Raw genomic sequence first — 23,244 nt, 5'->3', positions numbered from 1 at the left:
CTCCAGTATTTAGAGATCTTTAAGAGCAGCAGGTTCCAGTCAAGGAGACTGAGAAGGAATAGCCAATGAAATAGGAAGGAAAGCAGGAGAGTGGTATTCCAGGGGTTGAGTGAAGGCAGTGCTTCAAAGAGGGAGTGACGAGCCATGTCAAGGGCTCCTGAGAAAGCAAGATGAGGATGGAGAGTAGACTCGGCACTGTGGCGCACACAGTGACCTTGATAAGGGTGGTTCCAGTGAGTAGTAGGGAAGAGCACCTGCTGAAGTGGGTACAGGAAAAATGAGTCAGGAAACAGAAACAGAAAATATAAACACACATTAAAGGACTTTGCAATAAGGGAAAAGCGAGAAATGATGCAGCTGCTAGGGATGAACCTGGGGTCAGGGGAGGGGCTTGTAAGATGGAGGAAGTTACAGGTTGGTATGTTGTGTGTCGATGGAAATAACCCACAACATTCTACACCAGTAATAAAGCTGATGGTGCAAAGGGTGGGGGCTACGGCAAGAGCAAAGGCCTGAGGTGGGTGAGTGTTCCATGACGGAAGAGGCTAACCTTAATGGGGGCATAGATCATCCAGATGGGTCGGTAGAAAGTTCTCTTCTCATTTCTTCTGCATTTTCAGTTCAGTGAGAAGCAGAGTCATCAGCAGAGGCCATGGGTTTGAGGAGAGAGGAGGTGTTAAACAGTCAGCAGTAGGATCCCTTACAGTGATCTGAAAGGGTGGGATTTTTTGGTGTGTGTGGTTTTGTGTTATTGTTGTTGTGGTGGTGGTTGTGGTTGTTGTTGTTGGCTCAGCTCTTTTGAAAAAGAGAAATAAAATAATTTCTCACCCTTGATATTAGGAACTATCTTACGGTCTTTTTGAGAGCAAGAGTTCCACAGTTTGAACACCGGGCTCACCACGCTCCTAGCTCCACATCCCTCAGACTTTTCTTCTGTATCTGAAATGATGCTCTGCAGCCTTGGTCTCCTAGGCTCATGAGCTCAGAATCTGCTCCAATTGCTCTCTGCCCTTCATACTAGGTACCTAGTGGTGGTAAGAAGTCTGGTCAAGGAATTAGCAGACCTGGCTTCTAGTCCAGTTACTGGTTATGTGGTTTCAGGGATGTCATTTAACTTCTCTACGTCTTAACTTCTCTGTGCCTTCACTCTAAATCTGAGTTGATAGAATTCTCTCCCAGATCAAAGAACCCCAGTGTCCTAGTTAGTCTGTACATCTCCTTTGTAAGTAATTTTAAGATTTCCATGGGGATTTTTCAAATATTAAGAATATAATAGGTCTGTTATGACCATTCCTATCAGCTACTAGGGACCTGGCAACCCCAGGGAGAGCCCGAGAGGAAGAGCAAGCACCTTCAATCTGTCATTCCTGATGCACAGAGAGGATGAGATTCTCAAAGAGCTCTGCATTCACAGACTTTCTTCTTCCTCGCACAGGTGAGAGCTTGCTGAACTGCCCAGAGACGCCTGGGCAGTTGGGAAGCAGTGTGCTGCTGTCCTTGGCATCCGGAGGCATAAGTAAGAGCATGAACAAGAGCGTCCACGTCCTTGTCACCAGAGCAGAATCACCGGGAAACAGTGTCAAGAAGAAAATAGTGTCCCTGGATCTGCCCGAAGGGGGGTCTCCACGCTATCTGGAAAATGGCTATACCTTTCATCTGGAAAACCTGAGTCTGGAGATCCTGGAAAGCAGGAAGGAAAATGAGGGCTGGTACTTCATGACCCTGGAGGAGAACTTTTCAGTTCGACACTTTTGTCTGCAGCTGAAGCTCTATGGTAATATTGGGGCTTCCACAGTCTGCATGGGGGGAGGGGGGCACCCGAGATCATTCCTTACCTAAGATTTAGGCGTCTCTCGGAAGCAAGGGTATCCAGGGTTGGGCGCAACTTGAAAGATCACCTAGTCCGGGGTCTTTAAACTATTTTAGGAAGAGGTTTCAGAGATTCATAAGTCTTTTTTGTCCAAATCGCTCACTGATGGTAGTTGATTAGCACTAGTTAGCCCTACCCCATTTCCCAAAGACAAGGAACCCAGCTGCCTATGGACTACAGGGCCTGTGGCCCCAGGAGTCAATTTGCAAATAAGACTTGGTTTGAAAAAAAGCCCCCCCCCCCGAATTTTAAAATGTTTGAATACCACAGATCGAACCCAACCTCTTTTCTGTTGATGAGAACACTGAAATCCAAGGAGAAGTGGTTGGCTTGTGTTTTTACGAGTCCTCGTGGGTGGTTCCCCACATGGGGGCCCAGGAAGAGGAGAGCTGAATCAGCCCAAGCCTGCTTGCACACCCCATGCGACCGCATCTACCTGGTGAAAAAGCGCCTTTTTCTCATTGAAACAGAGGCTCTGGTTATAAGGTCACTTAGCTGCAGAGCTTAAATGAGAATCTAGGTCCATCTGAACCCAAGGCCAGTGCTTTCTTGAGCCTCTTTCGCTGCCAGCCCTTCTGGAAGGCACCCAGATTTTGTATCTCTTGGACCCAGAGACTCTTTGAATTTCCAGGAATCCTGACAACAGCCATGTGGGTTGTCCTGCTTTCTCACAGAGAGACTTCCTTGTCTTTGAGCTGGGACAGAGAGCCCCACCTACCCAGCATTTCTTTGAAATCCTCAGGTGCCTACAGGAAAGATGACAATACCCTCCTCACTCTTTCCCTAGTCCCAGCATCCCCCTTCCTCCACATAGTGTATGCAGACGCCCCTCAGCCCTCTGCCAGGTACAGAGAGCTCTGGCTACTCCAATAGTGGCCCTAGGGTTGACACATCATGCATTTTCTGGAACAGTTCACTGCCTTTGTCACATCTTGTCACATAAACTCTTACCTTGAAAGATACAGTCTCTGCAACCATGATATTCTTCTCAAGTCCAAGAAAGAGGTTGGGTTTCTGAGCCAGACAGCCTTAGGTTCTGATCTCAGCTGAAGTGATATTATATGAGACAATCCACCTCTCTGGGACTCTGTTTCCTCGCCTATAAAATGGGAGTACTCATAACTGAGATTATAATTGTTGAGAAAGTTGTTGAGAAGATTAAAGACTATGATAAATGTAAAATTCTAGAATCATGCCCATCGTACAGTAGTTGTTAAGTAAGTACAACTTGCTTACTTGCCTTGGCTATTTCATAGATTAGAGTGAGATCTCCCCCAGTCCCCTCCGCATACCCACCCAGACACACACACGCACCTACACACACACAGACACATACTCAGACACATACCCACCCACCCACGCACTCCAGGTAAAACCCGACCACTATGTCATTCTTTCAGGTCTAGAGGTAATACTTTAGCCAATGACAATTAAACCACGCAGGATTAGTTTGCAGAAAATGCCACAGGTAAAAAACAGAAGATTGGGAGCATCACCAAGAACAAGTGGATTCCCTAACAGTAGTGGTGGGAGGGAACTAAAAGATAAATGATTTTTCCCTAGTTTGTCCTGAGGTCATACTGGGAAAGAGTATAGTAGAGAAAGAGGGATTTGGGGGAACCAGCAAATCGCCACTGCAAATAAATCACACTGCACACCCACAGGGAGGGAAAAATAGCATTAGGCTGTATTTTCTTCTAACAAGAAGGTCAAGTTAGAATTCCAGGGGGTTCACTTTGGTGATGGCTTCCTTCCTCCCCCTCCTGACAGAGCAGGTCTCCACTCCGGAAATTAAGGTGTTGAACCGGACCGAGGAGAATGGGAACTGCAGCTTGATACTGGCCTGCGACGTGGAGAAAGGGGACTATGTGGTTTACAGCTGGAGTGAGGAAGTGGCTACTGACCTATTGATCCCAGCCAACAACAGTACTCACCTCCTGCACCTCAGCCTCAGCCCTCAGAATGTCAACAACGTCTACGTCTGCACTGTGAGCAACCCCATCAGCAGCCGCTCACAGACCTTCACCCCGAAGTCCCAGTGCAGGTCAGAATCTTCAGGTGAGTGCCCTGGTGACAGTGGACGTGACACATTGAGGATATGGGCTCAGAACTCACCTGGACTAAATGATCTGCTCCCATAGCCATGGCCTTCACCTTGGTAAAACACTTTCCGTTTTCTCTATAGTTGATAAAAGCCTCCTCATGTGCATTCAGTGAATGTCCTCTGCTCATAACCACCAGGTTGGCATTATGTTTGGTTCACACTTGAGGACAACGATAAGAAATGATGGAGCCAGACCCAGAGTGCAGACCTCCCAGTTGTGATTCTTCCTCTCCCCTCCTGTTTTGACTCCATGCCCCAAGGATAGCTGGGTGAGAGAGTGTAGGTGGCAGGTCCCGACTCCCCTGTCCATACTCCACTAATGGTGGGACAGGTCTGCACCATTGATAAGTACTGTTGACCACCCATGCACGGAAATGGGGCAGGGATGTGATATATGGTCTCTGCACCCCAGCAACACATTCTAAAGATAAAACTTGAGACATTTGCTCCATAATGAAAAGCAGGATAGAATGAAGGGCCACATTTTATGGAATGGACTGTGACTCTCATAGCAAGTCAGAAGGCCAGGGGAGTGAGCTCTGGGACTGAGACCTGGACTGTGAAGTTTGGGGACATAACAAATCATATAGTACTCTGTTATTGGCTGAGCACTTTCTATGCTATGATCTCTTTTGATCCTCACAATAGCCACACCATATACGTGTTATCATCATCTTCACTGTACATATGAGGAACTTGAAGGTTGTAGCATTTAAGTACCTGCTCAAGTTTCTTCAAATTATAAACAGTAGAATCAGCACCTGAACCTAGACCTTCTGACTGCTTATTCTCCAAGAAGAGCATCATTATTCTGCCATCAGAAGGAACAGAAGGCTGATTAAGTAACCATATGAGGTTGGGAGCAGGGTAGACAGACTACTGACTCTTTTCAATAACAAATCTTGGGTCCATTCTTCAGGTGGGTTCAGGGACAGAAGGACCTGGGTTCTAGGCTTCAAGGCATTATTTATGCCCTGACATTCTCCATCCTGCTTCCACTACAGGGAACAGGAATCCTTCCAAGGAGACTTCAGCCCAGTGGACACCTGGTGTCCATGGAGGAGGCTTTGTAGAGTTTTAGAAAGTGACCTCCAGGAACCCTGATGCAATGATGCTCTGTTTACTTACAAGGATAAGGTCACTTAACCTGTCTAAGACTTAGATTCTTTATCTAAAATAATAACAACTGACAGATCTTAATGGTTTACTAAGTGTTTACTAAGGGCCACTTAGGTAGCATCTCATTTAATCCTCACAGCAACCAAATAGTATGAGTATTCCCACTTTATAGCTGAGGAGAGAAAGATATCAAAAAGGCACACACAGAGCAGGTAACAGAGCTGAGCTGTCTGACCCTGGAATCCTCACAGGAGCTAGTGGAAGAGATAATGCACAAAAATCATAGGGTTTTTTTCTTGGGGGCACAGTCTTCTGTGATTATAGCAACTGTCTTAGAGCAAAGAAAGGTCATCCAGTGTTTTACCTTGGCCTATCTCAAAATAAGAACTCTCTTCATGCTTCTCAGTGTGGTTTAAGAAGAATTTAATTAGTGCATTCCGAAGTCTTGATAGGTCATAAAGCTTCACCAGGGGCACTTGGCTCAGGACAGTCTAAAGAAATGTGAAGATGCTCTTACTTGCCTAGGCTACATGAAGGACCAAGTACACAGAGCATGACCAGATTTATTGAGTATGGAGAGGCTCCTACGAGGCGTGAAGGAACATGAAGAATAGAAACATGGTGCATGATAAACCCCATCAGGATCTCCTGTCAGTCGTTAGGAGAAAGCACCTGACATGAGGCAGCCTTTTCACTGTCTTGGGCCCCTGTTCCGTCATCTGTAAAATGAAGAGGGTGACCTAGGGAAGTTCTGTCCAGAGTCCATATTCTATGATTCAGTTTGCACTACATTCATAAGAAGTGCTAACAAAAGGCTACAATGAGTATTCGCCTGCTGGGGCTGCTGGGACAAAGCCTCATAAATGGGGAGGCTGAAACACCCAAAACTTATGGTCTCACAGTCTGGAGGCCAGATGTCCAAAATCAAGGTGTTGGCAGGGCTGGTTCCTTCTGAGGCTGTGAAGGAGGGGTCTGTGGAAGTCCCTCTCTGGGGCTGGCAGGTGGCTGTCTTCTGTCTCTTCACACTGTCTTCCCTTGAAGCAGATCTCTGTTCAAATTCCCCCTTCTTATAAGGACATGGATCATATTGGATTAGGGTCCCCCTGTAACTGGGGCAGCCATAGCAGAATATGGCAGACTAGATGCTTGAATAACAGAAATTTATTTTCTCACAATTCTGGAGGCTGGAAGTCTAAGATCAAGTGTTGGCAGGGATGGTTGGTTTTTGTTTTTTGGGTTTTTTTTCCCCCTGAGGCTTCTCTCCTCTGCTTGCAGAAGGCTGCCTTCTTGCTGTGTCTCTATACGGTCTGTCCTCTGTGCATACGCATCCTGGTGCCTCCTTGTGCGTCCAGATTTCCTTTTCTTATAGGGACACTGGTAAGATTGAATTAGGACCTACTCTAATGGCTTCATTTTTTTTTTAAGATTTTATTTATTTATTTGGCAGACAGAGATCACAAGCAGGCAGAGAGGCAGGCAGAGAGAGACGAGGAAGCAGGCTCCCTTGTGAGCAGAGAGCCCGATGCGGGGCTCGATCCCATGACCCTGAGATCATGACCTGAGCTGAAGGCAGAAGCTTTAACCCACTGAGCCACCCAGGCACCCCTAATGGCTTCATTTTAACTTAATCACATATTTTAAGATCCTATCTTCACATTCTGGTACTAAGGGTTAGGGCTTCAACATACGAATTGGGGAGGGATGTAGTACAGCTCATAGCACCACCCTGCTGACGTCATTTAATTTAATTTAATCAAGTTAAAATGTTTCCAAATAAGGTCACATTCTGAGGAATTCAACGTATGAATTTTGGGAGGAACATAATTCAGTCCATAACACAAATAGAGATCCCTCTCCCCTGCCTGCAAGGATGAGAGACCACAGCACATCAGAATCACATGGTCTGTGGCATGTCATTCCCAGTACACCAGGTTGCCTAAAGACAGAAAGCAGAGTTTTATTAGTTTATTGATTTGTGTTTAAGATGAATATTACGAACTCTTAAAATACTGTGCTTCGTCTGACAAAAGTCTTACTGAGCTTCTCCTGCATTCCAACAGTGTGCTAGAGGCTGAGTGCACCAAGACCAAAAAAGACAGGATCCTTGCCCTCAAGGAAAAAGATAGTTTCTGTAAATAACTGCTCTGAAATTGTGTGGTGTGATGGGCAAAATGGAGGGAAAAAGAGGAAGCAATGACGGACACTATCTGGAGGAATCAGAGAGAGCAGCACAGAGGATGTGACATAAACTGGATCTTGGAGAATAAACAGAAATTACCCAAGCAGATGAAAGAAAGACATTCCAGGCAGAGGGGAGAGCAGAGGTAGCTGGGCCTTGTCCTGTATTATCCTATAGGCAGGACGTAATAAAGCCTTTTAGGTAGAGGAGTAACATGATCAGCTTTGCTTTCAGAGAGAAAATTCAGTGGTGTAGACAATAGGTGGGGGCAGGGCAGAGGCAGCAGAAAGAGAAACTAGTTGTGGGGAAGAGCCATCACTGCAGTGATCCATCAAGAGATGACAAGGACCAATGGACCAATGCGGTGACCATTAGTTTAGTGAAGACTTCATACAAGGGACTTTCCTGCCTTGGGATGAAGTGGTGGGGTCTGGGGGTTTATTAAAGATCTCTTCACCATGCCATTTTTCTAACGACATTTGCCCAGGCTCTCGGTCGTAGATTCATCCTTTTTCCAACTGGCACGTCATTATTCTACAGTAAGAAACATCTTAATGTCTCTTGCTATGAAGCATCTTTGTTGCAACGTCCAAGTCTGGGTTTCTACAGAGTGCTCCCGGGGAGTCACGCGAAGCGTGGTCATGTGGGCCAGTCGTGTATGACCTGCTGCCGTCCTCCATGACCGTCTTCTGAAATAGTCATATCTACGCCAGAATGAATAATACAAAACCGTAGGTAATTCAGCTGAAAGGGAATGCCCCTGGAAGCTCACCTAGAGAAGAGGGCCCTTTTCAGTAGATTAGCAGAAAGTTGGCTCAGCAAGTCTGGGTTAGGTCAGAGGAAGAGACAACTGACACCTACCAGGGAGCCCCAGGGGTTCCCCCTTTCTAACAAGGCCTTTCTAATAATGGGAGCACTCACTGATACAGAGTCACCTAGATGTTCCACACACAGAGGCAGGGCCCTCTTCATGGTACTCCCAGTCCAGGAAGCATCACAATAAGTGGTAGGAGGTTGGAGCCTGGTACCTCTCAGGAGCCTTGTCACAGGGCCACAGCTGCTGCGAGAGAAACTGAGATGAGTGGTCCTTAGCTGGACAGCCATGTGACTGGACAAGGTTGGCGCTGCCGCGGAAGCATGGGGGCAAACTGTGGCCACCACTGGTAGCCTCTGCCCTACAGCATTGGGTGGGACAGGCGAGTGGAAGGGGTTTTCTGGGAATCGTGAACTCTGTAAAAGTGTGTACGTGGATGGTCCCAGATCTTAAATTAGTGCATGGTTTGTGTGAGCATCCTTTCCCCACCCCCAACTCTGAGTGGAAGCCATCATCAACAAGAAGGTGTTCTTTTTTGAAGATGGCTGGCTTCTTCAGGTAATGCCTTGCAGATTGCCTTGCTGACAAAACCACATGAAAGGCAGGAAGGAGATCGGCATTCTCAGACCGTTATGGTCGCATCTCGGATCTCCTGGGAGCAAACTTTATTTGTTTCTCAGTCTTTTCTGTTTACTTCTTTATCTCCTTAAAGAGTAAGTTTTGGGGATTTGAGGAGGACGCGAAGCTTTTGTGTTTCTGCAGCAGCAGACTCTTAGAGAGAAAACAGGCCCTCCAGTATTTTCCTTGGAGGCATGGCTACTTGTCAAGTTGTCACAGTTTAAACCACAGCCAAGAGGACATAGGACCAAAGGGTGGGACCTCCTCGTGAATGGTACTGGAATTCTCTGCCAGCCTCCTTGGTGCTTCGAGGAGGCTCCGGGGTCGGGGGAGGGAGGCCCCAATCTCATGCACAGGAATACTCAGATTGGGTTTCCTTGTGCGTGAATAATGGGGCCCATGGGCCCCAGAAGGACATTTCTCCGATTGCTGAGCAGCGCCATTCTGTCCTCACTGAGGAAGGAGAGGGAGAGCTGGCGTCTTCTGTCACAGGAAACGGTGGTCTGAGAATGGGAGCACAGGTGGTACTGAGGGCACGGGCTCCGTCTCCTCCTGGTTCCGTTTCACTGTCATGAAGCCTGTGCTAAGTAGGTCACACTCATTCCCTTCCATTCCTGCTTTGAGCCTTTCAGACGTGGCCCTGCACTCCTTCTGAGACCTTCTGATACTCAGCCTTGTGATCATTCTTTTTTTTTTTTAGATTTTATTTATTTATTTCTCAGAGAGAGATCACAAGCAGGCAGAGAGGCAGGCAGAGAGAGGGGGAAGCAGGCTCCCTGCTGAGCAGAGAGCCCGATGCGGGGCTCGATCCCAGGACCCTGGGATCATGACCCGAGCCGAAAGCAGAGGCTTTAACCCACTGAGCCACCCAGGCGCCCCAGCCCTGTGATCATTCTTAACCGAAGGATAGAGGATAGTCTTTCCCCCAGCTTTGTTCTGTGGCTTCTAATTTAATTCACCTTCCTTCATCATGTGCTTATTAAGTGCCTCCTAACCCTACATCGTATCAGGTGGCGGGGGCAGAGCAAATAAACCATAAGGAACAGGGTCTTCCTTCAAGCATTTACAATCTAGGTGGAACTTCTATACCTTACTAGGTAGAAAAATATCATCATCTTAAGAAACGTCTACTAGAGTTCTTCTTGCAAGGAACAGGGTACCTTATTTTAAATGTTAGAGGGCAGAAGGTGAGACCCTCCCCACGGAACCCAGCTGTGGGTTAGATGATTCTGTATGACAAAGAGGACAGATGTGGCTTGTGCAGATATAGGAAGAGAAAAAGAGGGTCTGAGCCTGTCGGATTGTGGACACCTGCCCAGTTCACCGTGGAATCTGCTCCCTGTGACCTTCCAGCTTTTCAGTAGCGGATTCATACCCACAAAATTCGTAGTGTAGGCGTTTGGCTTTTTTGTGTGGAAAGTGATGAAGGCACTGCGCCTGGCACCCGGAATAGCCCAGACTACGGCAAGCAGAGCCACGCGAGCAAGGACTTGAAGGACCGCAAGGAAGCTGTTACCAAAATTGCAGGGATCATGGGAAGCCTAACCCCAGCAAGCCATAAAGTACCATTTTGTCCATATTTATCCAATTTGTTAAGGGCATAGAGTTCCTGACATTCCGTTTCCATATGAACCTCCTTATCCCTAGATACTAGTACCAAACAGAGCACCAAGTGCAAGACCACTTGGACCCGCTAGACCGGGAAACAGAGTCATAAGCAAACAGGATGTGGTTGCAGTGTCTCTGAACACCAGTGAGGGGCCTCTCTGGATGTGGGATCAGACCTATCTTCCGTCCTTCCAGTACTGTGCGCCACGTCCTAAGACAGCCACAGAAGACATAGCGATGTGGTCTCTGGCCTCTGAGGGGCTAGCGGCTAGGTGGGGCAGTTGAGGCTGGTGGAAGGAGCCGGCATTTCTGCACCCCGTTTGTCCTCCAGGCATTGCTCTGGGCATGTCCCATCATTACTTCCTTGGCCTTTTTCTTTTCTTTTTTAGATTTTATTTATTTATTTGAGAGTGAAAGAGAGCATGGGAGGGGAGAGGGTCAGAGGGAGAAACAGCCTCCCCATAGAGCTGAGAGCCCGGTGCGGAACTCGATCCCGGGACTCCGGGAACATGACCTCAGCCAAGCACAGTCACTTAACCAACTGAGCCACCCAGGCCCACTTCCTTTGCTCTTTAGAAAGACTCTGTGAACTAAATATTGTTGGACTCATTTTGCAATCAAGACTGAGGTCCCAGAGGTTATGAGCAGTCTGTCTGAAGTCACAGAGCTATCAAGTGGTAGGTTCAGAATCTGAATCCACCTATCTGGTTCCAAATGACCTTGCTGAAAATGGTCTACACAGCAATGGTAGTGTCGCAAGTCAGGTGCTAAAGCACATGACGTAAACCAAGGTGCTGCAGAGTCCCAGGGCGAGGGAAGGTTGGCAGCTGGAATGGTCAGGGGAAACTGACACAGAGCGGATAGGATTGGCCTGGGGCTCAGCACTGGACAGGCCTGGTGGGCAGCTGAAGGTTGAGGAAGGGGAGGGGGCACAGCACAGAGGACAAGAACGGGCAGGCGTTGGAGGGAGGATGTTGACGGCATGGGCACCTCCCAGGGCTTTCTCTGTGGGGGTCCATCGCCATAGGCAAAAACCCAAATGTGGAGTCTACAGTTCTCATTCTGCTCAGCTCTGCCATCGGCTTCTCTGTGACTCTGGGGACACCTTTGAATCTCAGTTTCCTCAACATAAAATTAGTGAGTAGGGTAAGAAAGCGCAATAGCTCCTTTAACAATTAAAAGCCTCTGTGGCGGTATCACTTAAATCTTGAACGGATTCATACTACTTTGTATCCAAAGACTAGGAGAAACATTAGGGTTTATGAACTATGCCTCAGGACAAAGGCCAGCCTGCCTCTCAGGTTCAGCTGGATGGGCAGAAGCTGGGTGTTTATGTTACAGGACAAGGGTAGCAGATGGCTTTCATCCTCCTGACAGAGAGAGCTGGGGCGCAGCCACTTTTAGTCCATGTGAGTAGGTGAGCCTGTAGCTTCAGTCCACTCTGTGACCATCTCGAGTCTGCAGGGACTCTGTTCTTCTGTAAACCACCTATTCCTCTCAGCTTCTCCCTCAGAAATCCATCCCATGTTCCCCAACAAGCAGGCTGATTCCACAATCATCCTTACAAACGACCCTGACCCATTAACGTTAACACCTGCTATCATACTACAGTTGACTCTTGAACACACAGGTTTGAACTGGGCAGGTCCATTTATACACAGATTTTTTTGAACCAAGAAAGTACAGTAATGGAAATGTATTTGCTCTTCCTTGTGGCTCTTTAACATTTTCGTTTCTCTAGCATACTTTATTGCAAGAATACTGTGTATAATCATATAACATACAAAATATGTGTTAATCAACTATTTATGTTATCAGGAAGGTTCTGGCTAATAGTAGATTATTAACAGTTAAGTTTTAGGAGAATCAAAAGTTATATATGGGTTTTTAATTGTGTTAGGGGGCTCAGTACTCCTAACCCCTATGTCATTCAAGGGTCAACTGTAGTTAGAGCCTTAATGCTATTACCTTACTTATAATTCTGGTGCTTCAGGCTGACCCCACTGTTCATTACCCTGGGGTAACTCACCCCAACCCCATAAGCCTCGCTGACTCTCCAAGAAGTCTGTCTTCAGCATTCAGCCACGTTTCTACCCCCAGACCAAGCTCTGGTATGTGAAGGTCTCCGTGCCTGCTTACTTTGCACAAAATCAGAGTAATGAGAGTAACAACCTTGTAGGATTATCAGGAGGATTAAAACCATTAACACACAGTGCACTAAAAATAAAACGTGGGCCACTGACGATGCTCTGGTAGTTGTCTGTTATTCACTCAGTGAGCTGAGTGTCTTGTTTACTAGGGCATTAGTTCTCATTCACTGTTTTCCAAGGTACTGCTCCTGGGTTGGAAGAATTCGGTGTAGCAGGTACAGGAGAGGAAGAAAAAACAAAGTGGCTCCATGACTTTGCATCTGGCTGACTGCTACTCTAGGACCTGTATTAAGCACCGGAATCTGAGAAGAAAACATACATGCTTTTCTTCCGGTTCAGGTTCAGTGGGTTCAACACAGTCATTTGCATGGGAGGACAATAATAGCACTATTATGTTTATTTTTAAAGAACAAAAGTCGGTTGTTCTTCCTCCCAGCATCACATGAGCGTGGTGTAGGAGTGTGGGGACAGCAGATGGAAGCGGCATGTTCTCTCTACTGAAACAGATGCAGGACCCCCCAGAGACTTAGAACCAGGGAGATGGGCAAGAGATGTTGGCCCGGGACAGACAAAGATGAGTCTGATTTTGGGTATGTGGTCATCCAGGTGCAAATCAAACATTTGAGTAGAAAAATCTATATGGAAGTTAGGACAGTTCCATAGGCAATTAGAAAGCCAATACAGTGAGAGAAATTAGGATAAGAGAAGGAGCAGGAAATCATCAGTGGTCTGTAGCTGCTGTCTGAAACCATCAGAATGGATGTGTCCCCTGAGTCAATACAGACAGAGAACATGGGGCTTGGTCTCCCCACTTCCGTGAAGGATGTTTTTAAACTTACAGTACTGTTGAGTTTGCCCTTTGACTTTTTTTTTTTTTTTTTTTTTTTTTTTCAGAATCAACACAATGGGGACTTTATGCTGGGCTGTTCATAGGGGGCATTGTTGGTATCGTCTTGATTCTCGAGGTGGTAATATTGCTGTTGAGAAGAAGAGGTAAGTGTCTGACAATAAAGAGATTCGTATCAGACTCTGCGGTAAACGGGGAACCTCTCCGCACAGGCAAAGATTTGCTTGGCCCACTCCAGCTCTCTGCCGGAAACACCTTTGCAATAACACTAAATGCACATACCTGGGACCTTGCTCAGTCTAATTCGATATGTCCTGAGCCCTAATTAGGCCTTGGGGTTGGAAAGAGGGTTGAGCCCCAGGGGTTGGACGTGGGAGACACGACACAGGTCATTCACATTCACTAGCACAAACACCACACGGGAGGAAGGTACAGGATGCTGAAGGGGTCCGGCAAGACAACCTGACAATGTTCACCAGACACAGAATCCAGGGGACTCTTGGATCTCATTCAAGAAGAGTTATAATTATGGACCTAAAAAAAGACATTACAATAGGATGTTTTCATCCAAGGGTTGAAACCTTTCTACAATCTCTTTTTATTCTTCTACTATCCTTTTGAGAATAGTACTTTAATTGTTTCTATGTGAGTTAGCAGTGGGGTAACAGAGGCACAGAGAAGCCACGTGACTTGTGCGAGGTCACCCAGCTAGAGATGGGAGGATCAGAGCTGTAACCATGTCTCCCAAGAACCAGACCACGTGCCACCAGCAAGGCTCACGTGTCCCTGGGAAGACCCACAGCAGAGGGAACACTCTTTACCAACATTTTTGCACAAATTCTGACTCATCTTGGGAAACTGTACAAGTCGTGAAGTTGCTTAAGGCCAAACTAAAGACTATGAAAATCACCCGGGGTTGCTATTAAGGCCCAGTTCTCCCCTTGCAGTTTGAGTGCCTAGAGGATGTGTCTCCTGGCCTCCCCTCCAAGGTGTCCCCTGATTCCACATCACGGCAATATGCTTGGCCACACTTACATCACCCACCCACACGGAGTCAGAAGATCCTGCCCCCAGGCCAGGACAGGTCCCCGGGCTGGCCTTCCCAGGGTGAGGACAGGACTTGGTCCTTACACCACCAACTTGATGGCTGATCTTATTCTCAAGAAGATCATGTTCTCACGTGTAACCTTCTCAAAAAAGCCCTTACCACAGCACCCTCGCTGGGTTGGCTTGTGTAAGAAAGTCTAGATCACAGCACAGCTACCTACTTTTATCTCATTTCCTCCAACTAAGAGTTAGATGGGGAGATGTGGGGGAAGGGTGATTCAGACAGAAACCGTGATAAGAGCCCAAGGCAGTGGGGGCAGGGCACCCACATTTGGCTTGGATAATAAAGAAACAGTGAGATACCAGGATCAAGAAAACGGAGATTAACGCAGCCATGCTAACCTATCAGGTGTGGGTGCGGGCATCCTAACTCACATCCTCAACCATATTCTGCCCTTCGCATGGTTGTGCTCTGAAGGGAATGATGCCCCCATCTCCACACAAGTCCCCATCACCCTCCTCTGCACACATAGCCATCCTTGTCTCCAGCTGTCCTATATTCCTTGTAAACCAGGCACATGAAAGCCTTGCCTCAAACCTGCGGGAAAACCTGTATTAACTGCTGTGCCCTCTGCAAGACTTTGCTCCAGAGGTTCTGTTGGCACCTTCTAATGCTGTCCCCTCCAAAGTGCTGCCTGGCTCCGAAGGTTTTCAGATGGTTTCCCTGGCAGTTTCATATCCAGAATACAGTCGTTTAAAACATAGGGTTTGGCATCAGACAAACGTACATTCAAATGCAGACTTCGCCCTGACAAGCTGTATGACTCGGTGAATGAGCTCTTCTCTGCTAAATGGGGATGGTATTATGGACTGCATGGTGTTGTGGAGACCCATGAGTCCATGCACAGAAAGTACCCAATACAGTGGCGTCCATGGTTAGACGATGGGTCATAAACAGGTGTGTGATGGACGGACGGATGGATGGACGCATACACACATAGACAAATCTTTTAATGGAGTGAAGGAACACGTCAATGTTTAAGCCCTGTGGCCAGCAGGGGGCAGCACTAGGAGCAGCTGGGAATAGGCGTTAGGGCAGATGTAAGTACATGATGTCCTGCTGACAAAGGTTAACTTCGTGCTTCAGGACACAGTCCTGTGCACAGTCTACATCTTTTACAGTTGTGGTAAGAGGTAGCAAGGGCCCCAGAAACAGAGGGGTGAGAAAGCCGAGTGAGGCAATGCACGATAAGCAGGAGAGTATAAAAGGATAATGAGGGGCGCCTGGGTGGCTCAGTGGAATAAGCCACTGCCTTCAGCTCAGGTCATGATCCCAGGGTCCTGGGATCGAGTCCCGCGTCGGGCTCTCTGCTCCTCAGGGAGCCTGCTTCCTCTTCTCTCTCTGCCTGCCTCTCTGCCTACTTGTGATCTCTCTCTCTGTCAAATACATAAAATAAAAAATCTTAAAAATAAATAAATAAAAGGATAATGAGCCCAGTCTCAGAGAACTCAGAATCCTATTAGGAGACCAGATATGCACATTAAACAGTAGAGATTAAATAATTGGATGGCATTCCAATTGCATGTAACACATGCAGGGAATTTACTATGTGCCAGGCATTGTTCTAAACATTTTACAAATAGTATCTCCTGTGATCAACACAACAACCCTGGGGGGCAGACACTTCAGTCCCATTTCACAGATGGAGAAGTAGAAGTAGAGAGATGGAGTAACTAACCTAAGGTCATGTGACACATATGGGGGCGGAGCCCGGTTGGGACTTGGCATTTGTTCCTTGGCGATTGCTTGGGGAAGGTGGGTATGTGGTGGGGGGTATAGACCACACAGGTCCGAGCAGAGTTTATGGGCAGGTCAGACAGAGATAACCACTGTGGTTTCTTTTCCTCAGGTAAAGCAAATCAATACCAGCCAACAACGGAAGCAAAAAGCCTTACTATTTATGCCCAAGTCCAGAAATCAGGTGTAAGTTCTGTATTTTCTTTGTGTGGGGTGGGCCTGTCCTGTTTCCCGTGGGATTCCTGGCCAGTCCACCTTGCAAAATGCATTACACTTCAGTGCCAGATGGGACTATTTGTTACTTGAAATAGTGGAAAACACGGGGTAATCTTCTGGTCATCCGTGTCTTCATAAGGGAAAAATGAGGAAGCAAGAAGCACATGACACATGACTCCTCCAGCCCCGGAGTTCCAAGTGTCTGTGGTTCCCTGTTACCAATCTCTCCCCTCTCTAGGGACAAGGGTGCAGGCTTGAGGGCAGAGGGAAGGTCCAGAAAGGCTGCTGTCTGATGTGCTGGTCTGGAAGTGTAGGAGTTTGCAAAGCACCGTGGAGACAGAGCACTTTGGCTGGGGAGATAGAAGGTGATATACAGGTGGAGAAGAAAGAAGGCAAAGCTTGACTGAAAGCGATTGGACCAGGGGAGAGGGATAAAAAACTAGCCATGGTGAAGCTGAGGAGCAGAACTGTTCGAGGAAGAGGGAGGCTAAAGGAATATGGTTGGATGGGAAGATATTCCGGTTGTTCAGACATGAAGGCAATTCTAGGTAACCTGCAGGCCAGAATCTGGCCATTCAGAAGACTCTAGGACAAAGCTCTTATTTCTGCTGCCCCTTAGTGGCTTGGAGGGTTTAATGCCTAGGCCATCACGGCTGCTGAGAACCAAGCGCCATTTAAATACAGGAGTCCCAAGAGCGAACTCCACCTTTGCAATTACACGTTTAGGTAACCAGTTTCAACTTTAGCATAGTGCCTTCCCTATCTACTCTATCCCATGCTGTTCTTTTTATGGTAAACTATGACGTATATCCCAGCAGTGCACCAAGTATAAATGTCAACTCAATGAATTACCCTATCGTGTTATCTAGTAAGGCAGATCTTCCCACCTTCTTTTTCTCCAACACTTTTCATCTTGTCCCTTTATACTTTTGTACATATTTCAGAATCAGCTTCTCAAGTATCAGAAAAGGGAAAAATTCCTATTAAGATTGCATGGAATCTACAGATCTAGTTGAGGAGAAATTACCTCTTTCGGTACGAGTACTCTAATACCGTAGAAGTACCACCCAGATCAAGGAACAGCACGTTGACAGCAACCCCCCACAAGACCTCCTGTGCCTACCCCTTCATCTCTATTCTCTCTCTCCTGACCAAACATATCACTATCTTGACTTCTAAAAATGTGTTTTAGTGCATGCTCTCTCTCTCTCCTTCTTTAACTTTATAAAAATGGGATTCTACAGTATTTTTCCTCTTGGGTGTGTTTTTTCCCCCCTCAATAGTACTTTCATGAGATTCGTATGTCTTTGTGCTTGGATATCATGCATTCATTTTCACTGCTTTATAGAACATCGGTGCATGAATTACTAGAGTTCACTTCTGTAGTCGACTATTGATGGACATTTGGGTTATTTCCAGTTTGAGACTATTATAAAAATTCCAACTATGAACATTCACATGTGTGTCTCTTGGTAGATACGTGCACTATTTTGTTGGGTATGTATCTAGAAGTAGAATTGCTGAATCACAGTATGCATATCCTCAAATTAGCTAGATAAGGCCAAACTGCTTTTCAAAGTGAGTGCACCAGTTTACTTTTAGGCCAGCTACACAATCTAATCAAAACTAGGTGTTATCAGCCTTTTAAATTTTAGTCATTCTGTGGGATGTGTCTTTTTTTTTAAGATTTTATTTATTCATTTGATAGACAGAGATCACAACTAGGCAGAGAGGAAGGCAGAGAGAGAGGAAGGGAAGCAGGCTCCCCGCTGAGCAGAGAGCCCGATGTGGGGCTTGATCCTAGAACCTTGAGATCATGACCCGAGCCAAAGGCAGAGGCTTTAACCCACTGAGCCACCCAGGCACCCCAGGATGTGTCTTTTTATAGTTTTATTTTGCATTCCCCTAATTATTAAGGAAGTTGGACAATGCTTCTCTTATTTATTGGTCATCTTAATATCCTCTGTCTTCAAGTGCCTGTTCAATCTTGTGCCCATTTTCCTTTGAATTTCAGGCTTTTTTTAAAAAAAGATTTTATTTATTTATCTATTTGACAGAGATCACAAGTAGGCAGAGAGGCAGGCAGAGAGAGAGGAGGAAGCAGGCTCTCCGCTGAGCAGAGAGCCCAACATGGGGCTCGATCCCAGGACCCTGGGATCACGACCTGAGCCAAAGGCAGAGACTTTAACCCACTGAGCCACCCAGGTGCCCCAAATGTCAGGCTTTTAAAAAAGTGATTAGTGGGGCACCTGGGTGGCTCAGTGGGTTAAGCTGCTGCCTTCGGCTCAGGTCATGATCTCAGGGTCCTGGGATCGAGTCCCGCATCGGGCTCTCTGCTCAGCAGGGAGCCTGCTTCCCTCTCTCTCTCTCTCTGCCTGCCTCTCCATCTACTTGTGATCTCTCTCTGTCAAATAAATAAATAAAATCTAAAAAAAAAAAAGTGATTAGTGTGAGTTCTTTATATATTTTTAGCTTTTTGGCAGTTACATTTTGTTTTCTTTTTTAATTAAAAAAGGTTTTTTTGGCAGTTACATTTTAGCCAATACCTTCACCCATTCTGTGATTTGCCTTTGCAATTTCTCAGTGACGCCTGATAAAGAAAGGTTCTTAACTCAGTGTAGAGCAATTCAGTAATCTGTTCCTTTACAGATAATGCTTTTTGTGTCCTGTTTGAGAAATCATTCTGTACTCCTGGGTAATGAAGATATCCTATCATTTTCTAAAAGCTGTGTTATCTTTCACATTTATATCTGTTATGTACCTGAAATGACTTTTGGAGTAGGGTGTGAGATGGGTCAGGTTTCATTTTTCTCCAAATGGTTGTCCTATCAACCACATATTGAAAAGATCCCCCTTGCCCCTGTCAGTGCTGCCTTCTTCACAAACCAAGGGTCCGTAAACGTGAGGATCTCTGTATCGTTTGGTTCTCTATCCTGCACCCTTTGCCTGTGTGTTTACGCAGGCACGTGTGGGCACGCGCGCTGACGCCATGCAGTCTTTACAAATTCATTGTCGATGACAGATTCATCACAAGTTTGATGTCCGGCAAAATGTCTTCTCATTTGTTCTTGTTCTTCATCAAGAGTTCTTGGCCATTTTCTGTCATTTGCATTTCCTATATATTTTAGATTCAGTTTGTCAAGTTCCACCTAAAAATCCTGCTGGAATTGTAATCAGAACTGCATTGATCACTTTGAGAAGACCATACATACTTACAGTAATGAGTCTTTCCATTCACAGAAAAAGACATCTTTTCCTTCATGTAGGTCTTCTTAAATTCTCTAAATGATGTTTTATAGTTTTTTGCATACGAGGACTTGTTCATCATAATTTATTACTTGGATTTTGAGCATTTGAGATTTCTGGAATACTATCATCAACATTATCTTTTTAAAAATGTTGAGTTTCTCGCTCGTGCTCTCTCTCTCTGACAAATAAATAAATAAAATCTTTAAAAAAATGTTGAGTTTTATATGTTATAGATACATAGAAATACAATTAATTTTTGTATTTTAACCTTATATTTGCAACATTGCTAAACTCACTTATAAATTCTAGTCATTTATCTATAGATGACTTAGATTTTCTCTGCACACAATTATATCATCTGTAAAAAGAAATTACAGTATATTTCTTCATTTTCAATCACATAACTTCTCTTCCTGTTTTTACCGGCTGAGATACCCTACCCAGTGTTGATTGGAAGTGTTAAAAGAGGCATCCTTGGATCTTTCCAAACGCAAAAGGGAAACTTTCAACATCTGACCATCAAGTATGGTTTTTGCTGAAGGCTTTTATAGCTACCTTTTCACCTGACTGAGAACATTCTCTTCCATTCCTAGTCTGCTAAGGAATAGACATCGAAATTTATCAACACCTTTTCTGCATCTATTGATATAATCTTCTGGATTTTTTATATTGATCTTTTTTATTTATCTGCGGAACCACAGTGATCTACAAAGACTACACCACATTCGCATTCCTGGAGCAGAAATGATGTAGTATGGTCCTTTTAAAATATTGCTGGGTCTTATTTTATTAATACTTTGTTGAGAGGATGCTGTTACTGACCCATTTGGTTTCCAAGTGCAACTGGCCTACAATTTTCCTCTTTTGTGACACCCCAGTGAGGTTTTGAACCAAGATTATGCTACCTGACAAAATGAGTAGAAGTACAGGTTCATTTCCTAGTGCTACTATAACAAACGTCTGCAGACAAGGAGACTTAAAGCTATAAAGTCATTCTCTAACAGTTGTGGAGGCCACAAGTCCAAGATGGAGGTGTGGGCAGGGCCATGCTCCCTCTGAAAGTGTTGCTTTGCCTCTCCCAGCTTCTGGTGGTTCCAGGCACCCTTTGACATCCATCAGCATGTAGCTACAGAATTTCTGCTCCCATCTCCACATACATTTCTTCTCTCTGTATCTCTGGGTCTTCTCCCTTCCTGTCTCTTACAAGAACCCTCATCACTGGATTTAATCCAGCGGGACCTGAGTTTGAATTCCTTGCCTTAATTACATCTGCAAAGATCCTTTTCCAAATTTATAGATTCTGGATGGATCTATCTTTTGGGGGTCACAGTTCAAGCTCCTACAGGGTATATTTCCTTTGGGCAGGATTGATGTTATTTTTCCCTTAAATATTTGGTAGGATTCATGGGTGAAGCTATCTGAGTCAGGGGTTCCTCTGAGGGAGGAATTTTTTAAATTATACTTTTATTATCCCATTCTCCTCCCTTTTGTTAATTAAGCAACCTTTTTTCCTGTTTTTTAGTTGCTAACCTGGAAATTATAAAATGCATCTTTGACCCATCGAAGTCTAATATTTAGTCTCTTCCTGGACAATACTTCATCTTCCCTTTAGCTTCACCCTCTGATTTATGTACGGTTTTTGGCCATTATTTTAATTTTATGTATGTTTTCAATGTGGGAGACATCGTTGTTATTGTTTTACACATCAATATGCATTTACACTTGCCTACGTTTTTACAGTTCTCTTTGTTCATAGTTGCAAAGCTATATGTTATGATATAAAGACTAATAACATGGACATTGATAAAATGTTAATATTTCCTTTGTTCTTATTCATAATGGTGATATTATAAAGACTAGGGTAACAAGGAAATTATGTAACACACATTTGCTGTCCGCTAGGGCACTCTTGTAGGTCCTATCAGGACTATTGCCTTGTACAAGTCTGGGGACACTGTTTATGAAGAATATGTGAGAATAACATCCCTGGGGTTTCTTGTAAGTCATGCTCCCTGGACTTATGTCCTAACTGAAGACACCGGCATAAAAAATGTACTAAGTTATTACAACTGTGTTTAAGAGAATTCTCTAAGTCCTGGTTAAAATCCTGAAGGGAGCACTAACAATGTGCTAACCATGTTGTGTTGAAGTGGAAAGACTATAAGTGGTTTCCTTATGCTTTTTTCCTCCTTTCCAAAACTTCTTAACTAAATATTAAAAGCGTAAGTTATTAACTTCTCCCCCGTGTCCCTAAGTCAGGTCATACCAAAGTCCTTGCAGACAGGAAGACAGGCAGGGATGGATAAAGGTCTCTTAATTAAATTGTTTCACATTGTCTTCATCTATCTCATTATTAAAAGTACTTCTCCCTTAAATTCATTTTTTTTCTCCAAAATATGGCATCTATGAGTTGTATGGGATCTTGAAAGTCATCTAGTTGAATCACTCAATTATTGCTTGAGTTATCTTCTCATTATTACTTCCAAAGTGTTGGCTAGCTTCTTTTTACTAAAGTACAGTCTGTGAACAAGCAGCATGAGCATCACCTGGGACCTTATTAGAAATGCGGAAGCTCAGGCCTTACCCCAAGTCTTCTGAAAGAGAACCAGCCTTCTAACAAGACACAGGGAATGCATATACACTTCAAGTGTGAGAAGCCCTGGTCCACCCCAGGCACTTCTGGTAAAGGGGAATTCTCTGCCTCCCAAGGCAATCCACTCCACAGCTGAGCATCTCTTAGTATTAGAAAGATCTTCACTATGTTGAAACAAAATGTTTCTTCCAAATCCCAATCTTGGCTTAAACCTGAAGGGCTCTACAGAACAAATCTAATTCCTTTTCTTCAAGACAATCCAGCAAATATATAAAGAGAAAGATCATGTCCCACCTTGAATCTTCTTCCCTCCAATAAACTTTTTCAATTCCATAATTCTGAGCTTTTTCATGTTAAAGCCCATGTTTCGTTTCTGGTCTTGCTCTACATCCAGAAGTGGGGAGCAGCACTGTGCTAGAGCAGGGCCCCTGAAGCGTGTTGAAAAGATGACTTCCCTGGCATAAGTCTTGTTACCTCTGTTTTACGGGGATGTGGTCTCAATTTACCCCTACATTGACTTCATCCTGGTATTATGGATTATAAGTCATTTAAAGTAACATCAACGGATTCTTTAAAAATGTGCGGGGCACTACTTTTGTGGGGAATGGGAAGAACTATGGGAATAATTAGTCTGTTTGAAAAAACAACATGTAAATAAATGAGAGTGTTTTAAATATCACACAGTTACGTGCCATCATGTACGCATTAGACTTTAAATATCTGGGGAATTCAGGTAGAGGAGAGGTCATTACAAGTTGGGGGAGGCAAAGAAGAACAGCATGATGAGAAGACCATGCACTCCAAGCTGAGGGGCCTCTGGGGACTCCTGGCTTTGATACTTCTTACACATACACATAGGAAAGTACTAAGTCTTTCAGAGCCTTCGCTTGTCCATCTGGGACAATGGGATTTAATGTGCAGAGTTGACGGGAGACAAATGTGGCCCCTGTGGAAAACACTGTAAACACCCAGATATGTATGCTTACTATGAAGTTCAGCACGGGGGCAGGAAAGAGACGTCACAGGAATCCA

The 23,244-nt window shown here is 45.1% G+C and overlaps 1 protein-coding gene across 3 annotated transcripts in view; it reads left to right on the top strand.

The window, feature by feature from the left end:
* The window catches only part of SLAMF1 (signaling lymphocytic activation molecule family member 1), a 34,210-nt gene that overhangs the window by 6,373 nt on the left and 4,593 nt on the right, over positions 1–23,244 (top strand). The window contains exons 2-6 of one of the 3 annotated variants that reach the window (XM_045981992.1): positions 1,436–1,774; positions 3,641–3,928; positions 13,357–13,493; positions 14,371–14,405; positions 16,257–16,340. In XM_045981992.1, coding sequence (XP_045837948.1) covers positions 1,436–1,774; positions 3,641–3,928; positions 13,357–13,493; positions 14,371–14,405; positions 16,257–16,340 — 883 coding nt within the window. The remainder of the gene's footprint in view (positions 1–1,435; positions 1,775–3,640; positions 3,929–13,356; positions 13,494–14,370; positions 14,406–16,256; positions 16,341–23,244) is intronic. The other 2 variants (XM_045981990.1, XM_045981991.1) reach the window with 2 other exon arrangements.

The sequence above is a fragment of the Meles meles genome, chromosome 17 (assembly GCF_922984935.1).
Source record: "Meles meles chromosome 17, mMelMel3.1 paternal haplotype, whole genome shotgun sequence".
NCBI classification, from domain to species: domain Eukaryota; kingdom Metazoa; phylum Chordata; class Mammalia; order Carnivora; family Mustelidae; genus Meles; species Meles meles.
This window is presented reverse-complemented; position numbering and strand designations above follow the sequence as displayed.